This window comes from Ursus maritimus, unplaced genomic scaffold, assembly GCF_017311325.1.
Source record: "Ursus maritimus isolate PB19 unplaced genomic scaffold, ASM1731132v1 scaffold_11, whole genome shotgun sequence".
Classification (NCBI taxonomy): Eukaryota; Metazoa; Chordata; class Mammalia; order Carnivora; family Ursidae; genus Ursus; species Ursus maritimus.
Genome location: NW_024423453.1, coordinates 65151239 through 65165611, shown reverse-complemented (window position 1 = coordinate 65165611; position 14373 = coordinate 65151239). Strand labels below are relative to the sequence as shown.

At 43.4% G+C, this 14373-nt stretch overlaps 1 protein-coding gene across 1 annotated transcript in view; it reads right to left on the bottom strand.

Moving 5' to 3' along the window:
- The window catches only part of NUGGC (nuclear GTPase, germinal center associated), a 40576-nt gene extending 33695 nt beyond the window's left edge, over nucleotides 1-6881 (bottom strand). The window contains exons 1-4 of the mRNA XM_008705102.2: nucleotides 6319-6881; nucleotides 5258-5480; nucleotides 4578-4808; nucleotides 766-975 (exon numbers count right to left, since the gene is read on the bottom strand). Coding sequence (XP_008703324.2) covers nucleotides 766-975; nucleotides 4578-4808; nucleotides 5258-5480; nucleotides 6319-6446 — 792 coding nt within the window. The 5' untranslated portion in view covers nucleotides 6447-6881. The remainder of the gene's footprint in view (nucleotides 1-765; nucleotides 976-4577; nucleotides 4809-5257; nucleotides 5481-6318) is intronic.
- Between the last annotated feature and the right edge of the window lie 7492 nt (nucleotides 6882-14373).

Here is a 14373-nt window from a genome sequence, read left to right as displayed (position 1 = left end):
TAACCTAGAGAGGGTTAATCATTAGCTGGACAGTAACTTGTCCCATTTTCCTTCTTAGGACTTTGAACTAAAGCACATAAACTAAAGTCAGACAGTCGTAGGCATGTGAACTACAATGTCATTAGAGACAGGGCTTGGGTGGTCATCCTCCACAACGTGGATCCGAAGGGCTAAGTAGAGAAAGCTAAGTGAAAAGCCGGACTCTGCAGAGAAATGCACAAAGAGAATAGTCACGAGAGCCAGGCAAAGGCTGGGAGAGAAAATGGCAGCGTCTGTCCTGATAGGTGGCCCTGAGGTCTGGCTCTCTCAGGAGAGGCTTGCATACTCTTTTGATGAATCCCTCTTAACCTGGGATTGCTTCAGCGGGCCTCTGTGCCTTACAACTAAACACGTTAGCAGCCTCCTGGTTCCTTGGTGCTTGGCTCTCAGCTTCTCCACTTTGTACCCACCCCTTGGCCTCCCTCTCCCCTCTGTCTGCATTTCCTCTGCTTACTCCTAGACCACTCTGTTCGGTTGCTGACCTTTCCCCTGTACCACATACTCTCATTCTAGCTTCCAGGCCTACCTCATGATTCCTCTCTCCCCAGTTTCTCTGGCCACCCCTCTCTTGTCATTGCCCTGAGGCTTAGAACCTAGAAAGTAGAAACATTTAACCATCCTGAACTCATACGATCCCTGCAGCTGAACTGAGAGCATTCTTTGTTGCTTTAGAAAGGGTGGAAGAGTTGAGGGAGGACCGAACGAAGTCACATGAAAGAGAATCACCTTTTTCCACATCTCATCCCTCTTGCTGTTGAAGTCGCCAGTGCCTGGAATGTCCACCAATACAACACCTTCTGGAATCAGCTCTGATTTGGGAAGAGTCACTTCCACATGTTTGATCAAGGGCAAGATTTGTGTCTCAGCTGATTCTCCAACCAAGTCTCTCCTCTGAGTCCGGATGTACGGGTCCAGTTTGACAGACAGCTCTCCTGCCTGGAGAAGAAGGACAAAGTCACACACACCAGACATCCTCCCAGTTCCTCGGTCCTGGATCAGCTGTGATTGAAGTTTAGCGAAGGTACGCTGAGTAGTGGTAAGAAACACCACTGGCAATGGGCACTGGGAGGCCTGTGATCCCATCTGCAAGGGCCTACGCTCTGAGAGCCAGAAGGGACCCTGGCGATCAGAAAGTGCAAGCTCCATGGGGCGCCTGGGTAGCGCAGTCGTTAAGGCGTCTGCCTTCGGCTCAGGGCGTGATCCTGGCGATCCGGGATCGAGTCCCACATCAGGCTCCTCCGCTGGGAGCCTGCTTCTTCCTCTCCCACTCCCCCTGCTGTGTTCCCTCTCTCGCTGGCTGTCTCTCTGTCACATAAATAAATAAAATCTTTAAAAAAAAAAAAAAAGAAAAAAAAAAAGAAAGTGCAAGCTCCTTAATGTACAGATGAAAAAGCCAGACCAGTTAGAATGCGGCTTCAGCAAAGTTCTAGCTTCACTGGATAATGATTTCATCCTCAAAATTCCATTTCAATTCTAAAATTAATGTTATTAATATGCAACTGCTACATTTTGGAGAGAGGGCATTCTTCCCCCATGGCTACTATAAACATTTGGATTACCAGAAAGCCCTGTATAGAAAATTGATGGTGATATGGTGACCATATTTTCCACATGGAAAATTGGTCTGAAATTGATCTTTAAAAAAGGTTTTTAAAATTTCTCTTCCAAGTACAAAAAATATCTTGGTGTGTAGGCGTTTCCAGAATGTTTTAATGACGGGGGGATGGGGAAATGTTCTCAGCCTTTTGTTCCTAAGCTAAACATGTCTTCGGACAATGACACATTCATGCCATCAACTATGTGTGGCAGCAAATCTCTACCGGGATACTACTTCAAAGGACAGAAGATTTGGGATGTATGGTGGTCGCCTTTTAAAAAGAATTTATTTATTTATTTTAGAGAGAGAGCAAGCACTGGGGGGTGAGCAGGGGAGAAGGGCGGGGGGTGGGGGAGAGAATATCCAGCAGACTCCCTGCTGAGCATGGGGCTCGATCCCAATGCCCTGAGACGAAATCAGGAGTTGGGTGCTTAACCAACTGAGCCACCCAGGTGCCCCTTTTTTGGTCATTGTTAATAAACATCTAAAGAATAATCCTGAAAGAAAGAACAGAAATTCTTAAGAGAGTTGAGATTAAATCAGGGTATTTGTTGCAATCTGGGTAGGGAGTCACAGAATTCATCAATTCTTATCAAATAACAAGAAATTATGAAAAAAAGATGGTAAAGTTCTTTAAGATATTTAACTTAAAAATAAAACACATATTGGGGTGCCTGGGTGGCTCAGTTGGTTGGGTGTCCGACTCGGTTTCAATTCAGATCATGACCTCATGGTCATGAGATTGACCCCATGTCTGGCTTCCGGCTCAGGGGGGAGTCTGCCCAGGATTCTCTCTCTCCTTCTGCCCCTCCCACTCGTGCTCTCTCTTTCTCTGAAATAAATAAATAAATCTTTTTTTTATTTTAAGATTTTATTTATTTATTTGATAGAGAGAGTGAGGGAACACAAGCAGGGGGAGTGGGAGAGGAAGAAGCAGGCTCCCAGCAGAGGAGCCTGATGCAGGGCTCGATCCCAGAACGCCGGGATCACGCCCTGAGCTGAAGGCAGACGCTTAATGACTGAGCCACCCAGGCACCCCTAAATAAATAAATCTTTAAAAAAATAAAGCGGATACATTAAGGGCAATGTGAAAGAAAAAGCATGGCCTTGAAAAGTCCCTTTGTATAAGAAGGTTCAACCCAATAAACTGGCTCAGGACAAACCATTCTGGGAGGCAAACTCAACTTTCCTCATTGCAGTCTAGAATCCTAGACTCAAACTTCGACTCTGTGCCCTAACTCATTGAGATGTAATTTGTGTTTCTTTTTTTTTTTTTTTAAGATTTTATTTATTTATTTTTGAGAGAGGGAGAGCACAAGGAGGGAGGGGCAGAGGGAGAAGCAGACTCCCTGCTGAGCAGGGAGCCAGCACTCAATCCCAGGACCCTGGGATCATGACCCGAGCCAGGCAAACGCTTAACCGACTGAGCCACCCAGGCACCCCTGTACTTGTGTTTCGATGAGTATTTCAATTCCTAGTTTCAAGGGGTAAATTTTTAACATTGGGAAGGAATATTTCTAAATATAGAGTAGTAAAGAAATGGATACTATGTTGGTACCTTCGTGTAACTTATTTGTTGTAAGTTGTGTGTGCCCATGGATAAAGTAACCAGTTTTGTAATCATTGTGTTTCTTTGGACATGCTCAGTCTGTATTTTAGACATTAGGAGTGTAATTATTTTGAACAGTAATTAATACCCATTTAAATGTAAGAAGTGACTATTAGATTTGTTGGATTTCCTAGATATACAAGAGCTAAGTGCCTTGAAAGATTTAATTTATTTGACCTCTAATTGTGCCTGGTCAAGTATTTAAAAATTTTTGAGAGAATGGAATATATTAAATATGAACTATAACACAAAAAGTCTAAGGGAACTCGATTAATTATGTAAGTAAGCATTAGCTATTTAAGGAGGCCTTGCTATGTTAACCTTAGGAGATAATTGAACATTAAAATTTAGAACAAGTGTAAGTAATTGTTCTTATTTCATACAAAGAATGCTAGATTTATAAGTAGAATAACAATATTTTAAGAGAAGAGAATTTTAAGAGACAAGAAACACTGTGTTTTAAATGTATAATTGTAATAAATTACATATTAGTTCTACGAGTGTTTAATTTAAAATGAAATTTTGATTTGATAAAATGAATATTGATTATAGAAGTGAGGAGAGCATTGTTCTACTAGCTGCATATCCAGTATCCACCCTGTCCTTTGTCCGTGCTAGCACAATGGTGTTTGTTTGCTTGTTTGGGCAGTGGATTGAGATTGGTCCCAGCCAGTTACAACACATTTGCTTCCTGCTTTAGACTCCCTTTCAGCTAGGAAAGGCCGTGTGACGGAACCAGAGACCAGTTCTGAACAAGAAAATCTACCCAGAAGTTTGTTGGGTGTGTTTCTGAGAAAGCTTTACTTTCCCAGGAAGGGGGGGATGTGGTTGGTGCCAACTGTTTATCCATTTCTTTCTTTCATGAAGCCAACTGTGAAGTCTAGCACTTCAGTAGCCATCTTGCGAGTATGAGACAAGTTTGAGGGAAGGCCAACACCGGGAGGTGTTGATCTTGACATTGTAGAGCCACTGAACCAACCCACAAACCCAACTGCTTCCAGACTTCTTATGTGAGAAAATGAATAAATCCCTATTCATTTAAGCCATTATAAATTGGGTGGTTTTGTTTTTAAGCATTCATAGCCCCAAGCATCCTTAATTAATCCTTAAGTAACTGTAAATAGTCTTCCCTGTGCACAAAAGACCCCCCAGTCAGACACTAACATTTCTCACTTGATGCCATAAATAATGAAAGAGAACTCGGGCAGCGATACTTCTGATTTGGGTATCAACTCATTTCCAATAAAAACACTGTGCCTTGAGCAAATCTCCTAAATGGATTCAATTATTATACTTGTGACTCATGATAAAATAAAGAAATCTCAAAGCTACCTCTTCTGCCTTGAGGGTGATGATTCTGGAGGTGGGAATCTTTCCTTTGGGCTTTGCCCTTAGTAACTCTTCATAGTTCTTTCTTTCCGCTCCATTTCCATAAAACATTTGTAGCTTCCAGATGGCTTCCTCCACGGCATCATCCCTGTCCCACGCGTCTGCCTCTTCTCTATCCAGTTCCTCTGTCCTGTGCAGGAGTTTGGTCAAGTTCTTCAGCTCTTCCTTCCACTCCTGCCAAGGGAGAGTAGGGCCAAGCCCCTCATGACACAGATATGGAAAACAACAAAAAAGGGAGGAGTCCAATGTTCCTATGGGGGTTGCTGCATAGTCAGAAACTGAAATCATCTAATTCAGCAAGGGATCATCTAATCAAAACCCCTTGTTTTGTCATTAAGGAAACCGGGACCCAAGGAGGGAAATGGCTTGCCCAAAGTCCCATAACAGCAGTGACAGGATACAGGCTAGAACCCCCATCTCGCTCTACAGAACTTTCTCATTCTGTACTATGTTCTTTTCATTTGACAAAGGCATAAACTATATTTACAAGGAATATAATGTTAATCTCTAAGAGAGAGGGAAAAGGAAAGAAAGAAAAGGAAGGAAAGAAGAGAGGGAAGGGAGGAAGGAAGGAAGGAAGGAAGGAAGGAAGGAAGGAAGGAAGGAAGGAAGGAGACATTTACCTGGTCAGAGAGAAGATGGATTTTGGCCTCATACTGCTCACAGCATCCAGAGCTCACTTGTACAATACATGATGTACATATACTTTCTCCAGATACTGGTAGAAACATTGCTTGCTGGATGATAGCATTGATTAGGGAGCTCTTCCCAGCCCCCGTGCTTCCAAATAATCCAATGTAGATCGGGTCCAATGATGGTTTTTCAATCAAGGCAAGAAGTCTGTTTCTGGATTGATTTTTAAATGCACGTGGTCAGGGTCATCAAAGCATAGTGGGAAGAATATCAAAATAGAACATGAAGGAACTGAGTTCCAACCCTAGACAAGTCATACATCTTTTTGAATCTCTGCTACTTTCTTGACCAGAAGGGAATATTAGTCCCTGTTTCCTACATAGAGTTGTCATGAGGATCAAAGGGGATGATGCAAAAATACTGGGTAATGATAATTCTATACAAACTCCATAATCCCTACACAGATGTGAAGCATCCTGGTTTGTGTTCTATGGAGATTACATAGTCTTGATCTTAGAAATAAATTTTAGGCAGAAGTAAAGTAGGGAGTGGCCCAGAGGCTTACTGAGCAGGAGATTCAGCCCTGGCACCAGTCAAGTCCTTCAAGTCAGCTCAGCCCAGGGCTTGAGGCCACAGGCTAGAGTTTCACACAGCCTGGGTTGGATTCAGGCCCTTTCGTTTATCAACAGTGTGACTGGTCAGTGTCTTGGCTTCTCTAAGCCACAATTTCAGTAAAATTGGAACTGATAATAATAGTTCCTACTTTACAGGAGTATTGGGACAATTAAACGAAATTTGATATATGTAAAGTATTTAGCAGTTTACCTAGCAGGAGTGGCAACCCAATGAATAGCATAAATAAATAAATAAATAAATAAATAAATAAATAAACCAATCAATCAATCAATCAATCCCATAGCTACATAAACGTTCAGCCTTCTTTGCTTAACTTCTAATTGAAAATTCCCTTTCATTGTTGGAGAAAAGTATCTACAATCATCTAAGGAAAGAATGGATGGAAGATTTGACAGGTAGCTGATATCAGACTCACATGAGATATTTGACTCCATTAGGAATGCTGTCATCCAGGAAGACAGACTGAATAAGTTTCTGATAAGTGTTGCTCAAAACCCTTCTGGTCCGTGACTCCAATTTTTCATCTGGAATCAATAGGGACATATTACCTGGTATGTACCTGGCAGAGATCAAGTACTATTATCTCCAAAAGAGGAACATGCTCAGTATCACAGAGAAAGGAAAAAAGAAAAAAAGAAAAAAGAAAAAAATAAATGAAATGAAAAGCCAGTTAAAAATGATAGCAAATTATCTGACACTAGTGATAATTGCTCATAGAAGATAGCAATTACTGATTGTGAGAGCCTCCCAAGGGGCCAGCCTGCTCTGAAACTCCTTGTACCAGAAGTCAGCATATGCTTTGCCATGGGCTATCGCCCTTCTAGATTCTTCTCTCCTTGACCATAAAAAGAAAAATTCCAGGGCATCAGAGAAAAACTCACCGAGGCACCAAACCAACCATTTTCAGTCTTTCTTCTAATCAGGAAGAGGTTATTTTGACAACAACCCTCCTATCCAGAGACTTCTAGAGATGAACTACCAAATTACAGATCTCTGCAGACTCTGAGACCTCCTTTTCTGGATCATGATCATTTGAAAATATTTCATCCTTCTTTCCAATTTAACCTTCTCCTCCTTTGAGCATTTTTACACGTTTGGAAAAGAACAGAGCCACATTAAAACAAGCCACACAGCAGTGTCATGACACTCACATTCCTTAAGAGCACTTTGTTCCACGGAGGGAAATGCTCGGAACCGCTGGTCTCTATCTGAACGTCTTCTTTTTCTCATTGGTTCTTTAAATACATCATCATCAACTAGAGATAAACAGAGGTCATATAAAATTAAAGGTCTGGGGGCATAGCATACGTGCCTGACATCTATCACTACACAAACCCAAAGAATCTAAGAAGGCTCCTGCCAGCTCTGTATGCCTGTAAACTCATAGCAGAAGCAGGCGCTGTTGGACCAATCCAGTCCCATTCCTACCTCCCAGAGTCATAGGACTTTGCATCTAGCTCCAAAATGCAGTCTGACGTATCTCCCCAGAGTGTATGTTGAAATGAAAAGTTTGGAAATCTAGAGAAGCCAAAATGGCTGGATATTCTTCACTAAACGCCAACTACGTACAGAGAAGCCCAAGATAGGACTAAGTGTGGGGTGAAGAAAGGCCTCTGGGAGGTCTTTTCAGACTGGGAAAGAAATTGATCAGGAGCAGAGTGCAGAGGAAAGAACAGGCCACATGACCAGGGCAAATCTCTTCTCCTTGACCATCTGGAAGATGAGAGGGCTGACACAAACACACATAATGTAATAGTGTGGGAGGGCGTTCTACCAGTGGATGCCCTTTAGAGGTTAAATTTGGAAGAATTTCCCGCCTTCCTCAGTGAAAGTCATGAGCAGCTGCTTCCTTACACAAAAAAAGAAGAGAAATCCCCAAGAAGCAAATTTTTGCAGTTCTCTGGAAATTTATTCACTTTCATGATTTCCCTCGGTTATGAAGTGAAGGGCTGGTAGGGTCCATAATCCTCGGGAAAGGGTACACCAAAGCATTGTGCTTTGGATGAGTTTTAGAAAATACCCCCTGAAGGTCTCCACCTGGTTAGAAAAGGGCCATAGGTGGGTCTGTGGGGTCAAGTTTACTGGAAATGATCCTAACCGAGTGCTTTATGGAGTGGGAAATGGCCATAAGATGAACCCGAAGAGCTGATCCCCAAGAGTCATGGCCCTCCAAGCTCATACGGGGGCGTGAGGTCCCAGAACTGAGCATGACATTGGGAGGTCATCTTCCCTGAAGAACCACAGAGGAGAAGTTTCACTTTGGGCCCAGAAGGCCCAGCCTCCACCACCGGGCTCCAGACAGTAGGACTTCTAGACCTTTCAGCCGGCCTTCCCCCTCGGTTCAGCCTTACGGCTTCCAGCATGAATTCTGCCATGTCCTGGAGCCAGCTCACCCCCCAGAAAGTACTGCAGTGTGGTAGGATGCTGTCTGCCAAAGCCCGACTCTCTGCCACCTCATGCTCCTGCAGAGACAGGGAGCTGAAAGAGCTTGTATTCCAGACCCTTCTGTCTCAGACATTCTAACTTCTTTAATTGTGCTCAGCTCTAAGAGTTCAACATGGCTTAGTTTAAGGACTACAGAGAATTAAATGCCAAGTTGCAGGCTCAGTGGTTGGAACTGGAGAAGAAGAAGCAGGGAAGAAAAGAATCTGCCACTCAGGCCACCCTACGCCAGCTACAGGTCAAAGAATAATTTAGTCCATGTTATAAAAGGTTTCTCAGGATTCCAGGATGTTTCTACAACCTGCATGTGGAAAGTCAAGGATGTCGGGCCTTGATCTCGACTTTATAACTCAGGAACTCTTTTTTTTCAAACAATATGTGTGTAGTATCTTAGCCACATGTATAAAGCAAGGGATGGGTCCATGTATCCATGGTCTTTATTTCAATTTCATAAGCACTGGCAATTAATCTGATAAAAGATCAGAAGCTTATTTCTCAATGAAAGCAAAGGCTAAGATGTCAGATAAAACAGTAGGGTTTTAAACTTTTTCTTTAATTTCTAAAATGAAAAGCCACTTGGAAAGGAGAAAGAATTCTATCTGGGATTTAGACCATTTAAGGGTAGTCTTTCTATATAGATTATAACTGGAATGAACTGGTCTGAACTGGTCACATCTCTTCTCATTCCCTGTAACTGCTCAAGCACTCCCTCCCCCTTTCCAGCATTTTAAACTGAATCACCCAAGAAAAAGAGCAGTAGGGTGAGTGGGGACAGCCCAAAGCTATTCTACTACTGCTGTTGCTTCTTGCTGCCACAAGGTGTCGCTTTTGAAAACTGATCCCTAAAAGCCGGACACAGGGTACAGGCTCCTTGATCCCCAGGGTTGTAGGAGAGTGCCATGCATCTTCCAAGCAAGCTCTTTCAGGGCTAAGCTCAACCAAGGGTGCCCCGATGTTGTTGTTCTTTCAGTTTATGTGCCCAACCACGCCTCGGTTGCTAGCCACCACTCCACTGACCCAGAAACCCGTGTATCCCTTGCCCCTACGGTATTTTATCCCCTGTGAGTGAGGAATTTTTCCTCTCAATTCTCAAAACACAATGTGATACTCCCTGTTTTCTGCACATAGGGGTTACTGTCCTGCATCCTCCTAGGGAAGGCTCCCTTCTTGACTCCAGGGGCCCTACGTCAGCCTTCTAGAGAGGGAGGCCACCCTCGCTGGCTCCAAAGGCATTCATGCTATATCTCTCCTTCTAAGGAAAGCAGCTGATATGATTCCAGGGGCCTTACCTTGCCCATTCCAAGAGAGACTATCCTCAGAAAATCCAGAAAATCCAAAGGAACTTCCTTTTAAAAGGGGGGGGTGTATATAAATATAATTGCTAGTCAGACAGTCCACTACATTATGAATAGGCTATTTTGATTGTTGAAATAATTTATATTCATTCACTATTAAACAGTGTCATAAGAAAGCAGCTTTTGAATAAAGAGGAAGGAACACTGACTATAATTAAATACAGTCTCAACCCATCAGCCTTCATTATATAACAATAAATAGGAACTATTTACTCCATCAGGGATCTTGCAGGGATGTTACCTGGATGTGGTCCCTGACCCACAAAATCCTCAGTGTCTTCCATCACCTGTTATGCAAATGTCTGCTTTTGTCCACTTAGGAGAACCAGCCTGAAAAAATATACAAAGTACAAGGGTGGGGGCGGGGGTGGCAGAAATTGTAAATACAAAAAGCAAAACAATAACAACAACAACAATGTGTAAATCTGCTTATGCTGTTTCCCCAACTAGATTCCAAGCTCCTAGAGGGCAATGGCCATTCTAACTTATCTTGGAACTCCTCACAACACCTCATACACTACATGTCGATCTGAACATGACAAAAATCCACGTTTGACTATTGGTTTTCAGTAGTAGTTACATCTATAAGAACTTTAAGCAGATATTATCTGAGATCTTTAAGACAACCCACTCTGAAATAACTATAAACCTCCAGTGACCAGAACCACGAAAGTGAGTTTATATGGCTTTGCTCCTTTGGGTGACATCAGTGGCCCAATCAGATAAGCCTCAGGTTCAGTTATATTTAGTTCCAGCAGGTCTCAGCAAGAATCTGGAAGGTGGATGGAACATTTGGTATTCCTAGGGTTCCCTGGAGTGGCTTTGGGAGCTCCTGAGTGGACCAGGAGAGACGAGATAACTAGGTTCTCTGGGTCTTCCTTGCCACCCCACTCCACTTCGACAAGGGAGACACCCCCTCCTCGGCTCTACATGCAGCACCACGGCTGGGGGCATCTGCAGGGGTAGGGGGTGGGGGGAAGAGAGAGACATCCAAAAGAAGTGTCAGATCCCACCTGTCTGCAGTCTTAGACCGACAGAGCTTGGGCATGGAGGGAGAACGGGGCCCAGAGAGGCCCAGAACAGAGTGTGCTGTTAAGGGTAGGGTAGGGTATGCTACCCTGCAGCTTCTTTGCCTCCACACATAGAGGAGAATTTGAGCAACACAGGTGGGGAGCACCCAAAGGGCTTCCTCTCTTATATCTGACGTTGCTGTGGGGATCACTCAGCCATGTACTTCAAAAGCAGAGAGTCACCGGCCCTTCTGAAAAATGCAAAATCCCACCTGATCTGGCAACTGCCACTGGACCCCTGGGCCGTTAGAGTCAAAACAGCCTCTTCTTCTTAGCCTGGCTGGTGTCGGCTGGATGTAGTGGGGATCCCTACTACGTGCAAGGTCCTGAGCCTTAGGTGGAGTTCCTCATCTCTCTATTCCTTATCTTGAGGCTCCCTCTCGGACCACCCCGAACTCCTTACGATTCTCCAAGGCAGGTATCCTAATCCGTGCAGTGTAGCATAGGCGGTTCTCTCTGTGTGCAGTACCCTTCCCCTCTTCTTCCCGGTGAATTCCTACTCTTTCTTCAAGATCCTGTTTTAGCATTTCCTCTGTGAAACTGTCCTGATTCCCAGTCATTCCCCTCCTGTGTCACCACTGCTCCAAGCACACCTCTGTTATAATCCTTTCTTGCCCCTTCCTCCTTTCTGAACCAAGAGCTATTCGAGGTCATATCTACGTTTGTTTCAGTGTTGCATTTCCATCATGAAGTGTAATGACTGACGGTAAGTGAGGACGGAAGGAAGGAGGGAGGGAAGGAAGGAAGGAAGGAAGGAAGGAAGGAAGGAAGGAAGGAAGGAAGAAGCGAAGCAGGAAGGAAGGAAATAATGGATGGGAAGCTTCTAATGAGATTCTACACCATAGGATGTTTAAAGCCAATTAGTTTTTTTAAGTTTTTATTTAAACCAAATTAGTTTTTGATACAATTAGAGTCCTGGCTTAAAAAGTAAAGCAAAGAGTAGGAACAAGAGGACACGTATGCAAATGGAGCAGCATCAACCACGAAGAGTGTTGGGAATACTGAGTCTGACAAAGGGATGACACTGCAAAGGCAGAAGATGTGCAGAGGACTTCACACTGGTCTGCAAATGCATGACCGTAGAGTCGCGTATATGAGGTAAATGATACAAGTTTTCTGTGGTCCCAAGAGAGGACCACGAGGGCTCTTAGCTTCCATGGAAGGGCCATTTTGGCCTCACATTCTCCAGTAGTTAGAGTTGTCCAAAATGCAATGAGCTCCCTTCCAAAGGAAGGAATTTTCTGCCCCTAAAGGTATCTGAACCCATACTGGGATGACGACTTAACAATGGCATCGGACTAGATGAATTTTAAGCCTCTTCAAATCCCAAGATTCTCTGTTCTTACTTGAAGTGTTCACCAGCAAAGCTAGTGGTAGAAGTCCTCTATGAAGTCACAAGAATTCACGAGACACACAAGCAGCTCCTGGTTTGTAATGCTGAGTTGGAAATGTTAAATCACGTCGAAACCTAGGTAGGATAGGAAAACAAATGGGTAGGTGAGCTATAACATGTGCAAGTATATGGCAATGCCTATCAATAACTTGATTTTTTTAAGTAGGCTCTATGCCCAACGTGGGGCTTGAACTCATGACCTAGAGATGAAGAGTCGTGCTCCACCAACCGAGCCAGCCAGGGTCCGCCCATCAATACCTTTAGATACAGAACTAGGAATTACCCCAAGAAAGAAAGAAAGCTGTTGTTGTCTGAAGACAGCAGCTCAAAGAGCCACAGTCACACAAAGTGTTAGGCACCATATCATAGGGAGCGCTGGGAACAAAACAAAATATATGGTCCTATCAATAGACAAATCGACTGTAGACCTCCAGGATAACTTGTTTTCTGGTAGCCACAATCCAGGAAGAAATAGAGAAGTCAGATGAAGTGCAAAAGAACTAACAAGTTGGTAAGTGTTGCCACCATATAAACACTGAGACGAAGGCCCTTCAGTCTGAGAGAGAAGGCGATTTAGAGGAGAGGCAGACATGTTCGCCAAATCCTGGGCATTGGTTTTGGCTTCCGTTAGGGTCATAGGAACTTCAGTTCATCTAACTTCATTTATGAAATCAACAGTACACAATGGCCAGCAAGGGCTGTTAGCATGTAGCTATTCGGGTTTGGGCTGGGCTTAGCTGCTGCATGCAGTGGAGACACCGAACCATGAGCCTCCCAATGCAGGGGCATCTATGGTACCAGTACATGAGTAATTTGTGATTCCCTAATTGAAACGTGGAGAAATGGGAAATGATCTGAGTTGTGGTTGTGGCAAATGGGGCTTCCAATTCCCTCTGCTAGTGTTCAAAGACTGGCAGGAAGGGACCATTTGATCAGCAAACTAAGACACTGGAAAGTGGGAAGGGATCACCAACAAAAAGGCTGAGAAAGCAGAATGAAAGAAACACCAGGCACTTCAAAGGAAAACGTATAAACAAATGTATCAATAGGAAGGGTAGTATGGTGCAGACATTCAGTACATAGTCACTGAGCTGAACTAGGTGATGGCAGGAAGGGCGGTAAGCTGCCAGTCAGGTGTGGAATGTAGAGTTCTGGCTTTGCCACCAAAGTAGCTGGTAGGACTTCAGACAAGTCATCTTATCACCCTGGGTCTTAGTTTCCCCATCTACGAATGAGAGATGGAACTAGTATTTAAAATGTGAATATTCTCTGATGTAGTTGGATGCCAAAAAGATTAAAAGCCTTAATTTGAAATGTCACCTGCCGTTGAAACCAAGACTTTACCAATTATTAGGGCTCCTGTGTAATCAAAAGCAACACAACCGAGATTCCTGTAATTTCAGGTTCATTTCGCTTTCAGGAGCAAATGACCCATGGGTGCACAGTCCTTCCTCAAATTATGTGCAGATTGACTTTACCCTCAAGGAGAGGCAGTAATGGTGGTTGCATTTTGTGCAAGTTTGGCTGCTGTTGAGAAGCAATTGAAAAGAGTTCAAATTTATTGCTCAAACAGACAAGGTTTTCACGTGTGGTTTATTTCACTTGTATTTCAACGATGCGGTTAGCACTTAAGTTTTGATTTTAGTACTTATTTACATTCATGTGCACAGAGCCTAAGAATAGCATCTTTTAAATGAGACTCTCTGCATATTTGGCTAGATATGGGAAGGTTGCACAGAACGCATTTCCTGTTAAATAATTGTGACTTTTGACAGTTATTCTTGCTTCTCCCATTCTCCATTTCTTGTTTGTGTTTACTTGACGTCTTTTTTTTTTTTTTTTGGACATCAAATGCACAAATGCAATAGTTCTTCCTTGACTAGAACAGCTTCATATAGTTGAATTAAATAAAGAATGCTCTTGAGCCCCTTCTTTTACAGATATTGACATTGACGCCCAGAGAGGGGAAAGAACTTGTCCAAGGTCAGAGCGACTCCAAGTTCAGTGTTCTCTCCATTCCACGGAGCAGCCTCTCACAGGTACTATATAAATAAAGCCTCTGGAGCTTAAGTGCAGGAGAATGGAGGGAACAGCGTTCACAAATGAGGGGTTCCTTCAAATACACGACAAAGTCATTTTGGGGATGAAGGCTGTTGAGTAGGACTGAGAGTAGTTACTAGATAAAATTGTACTTGGGACTCAAACTGAAG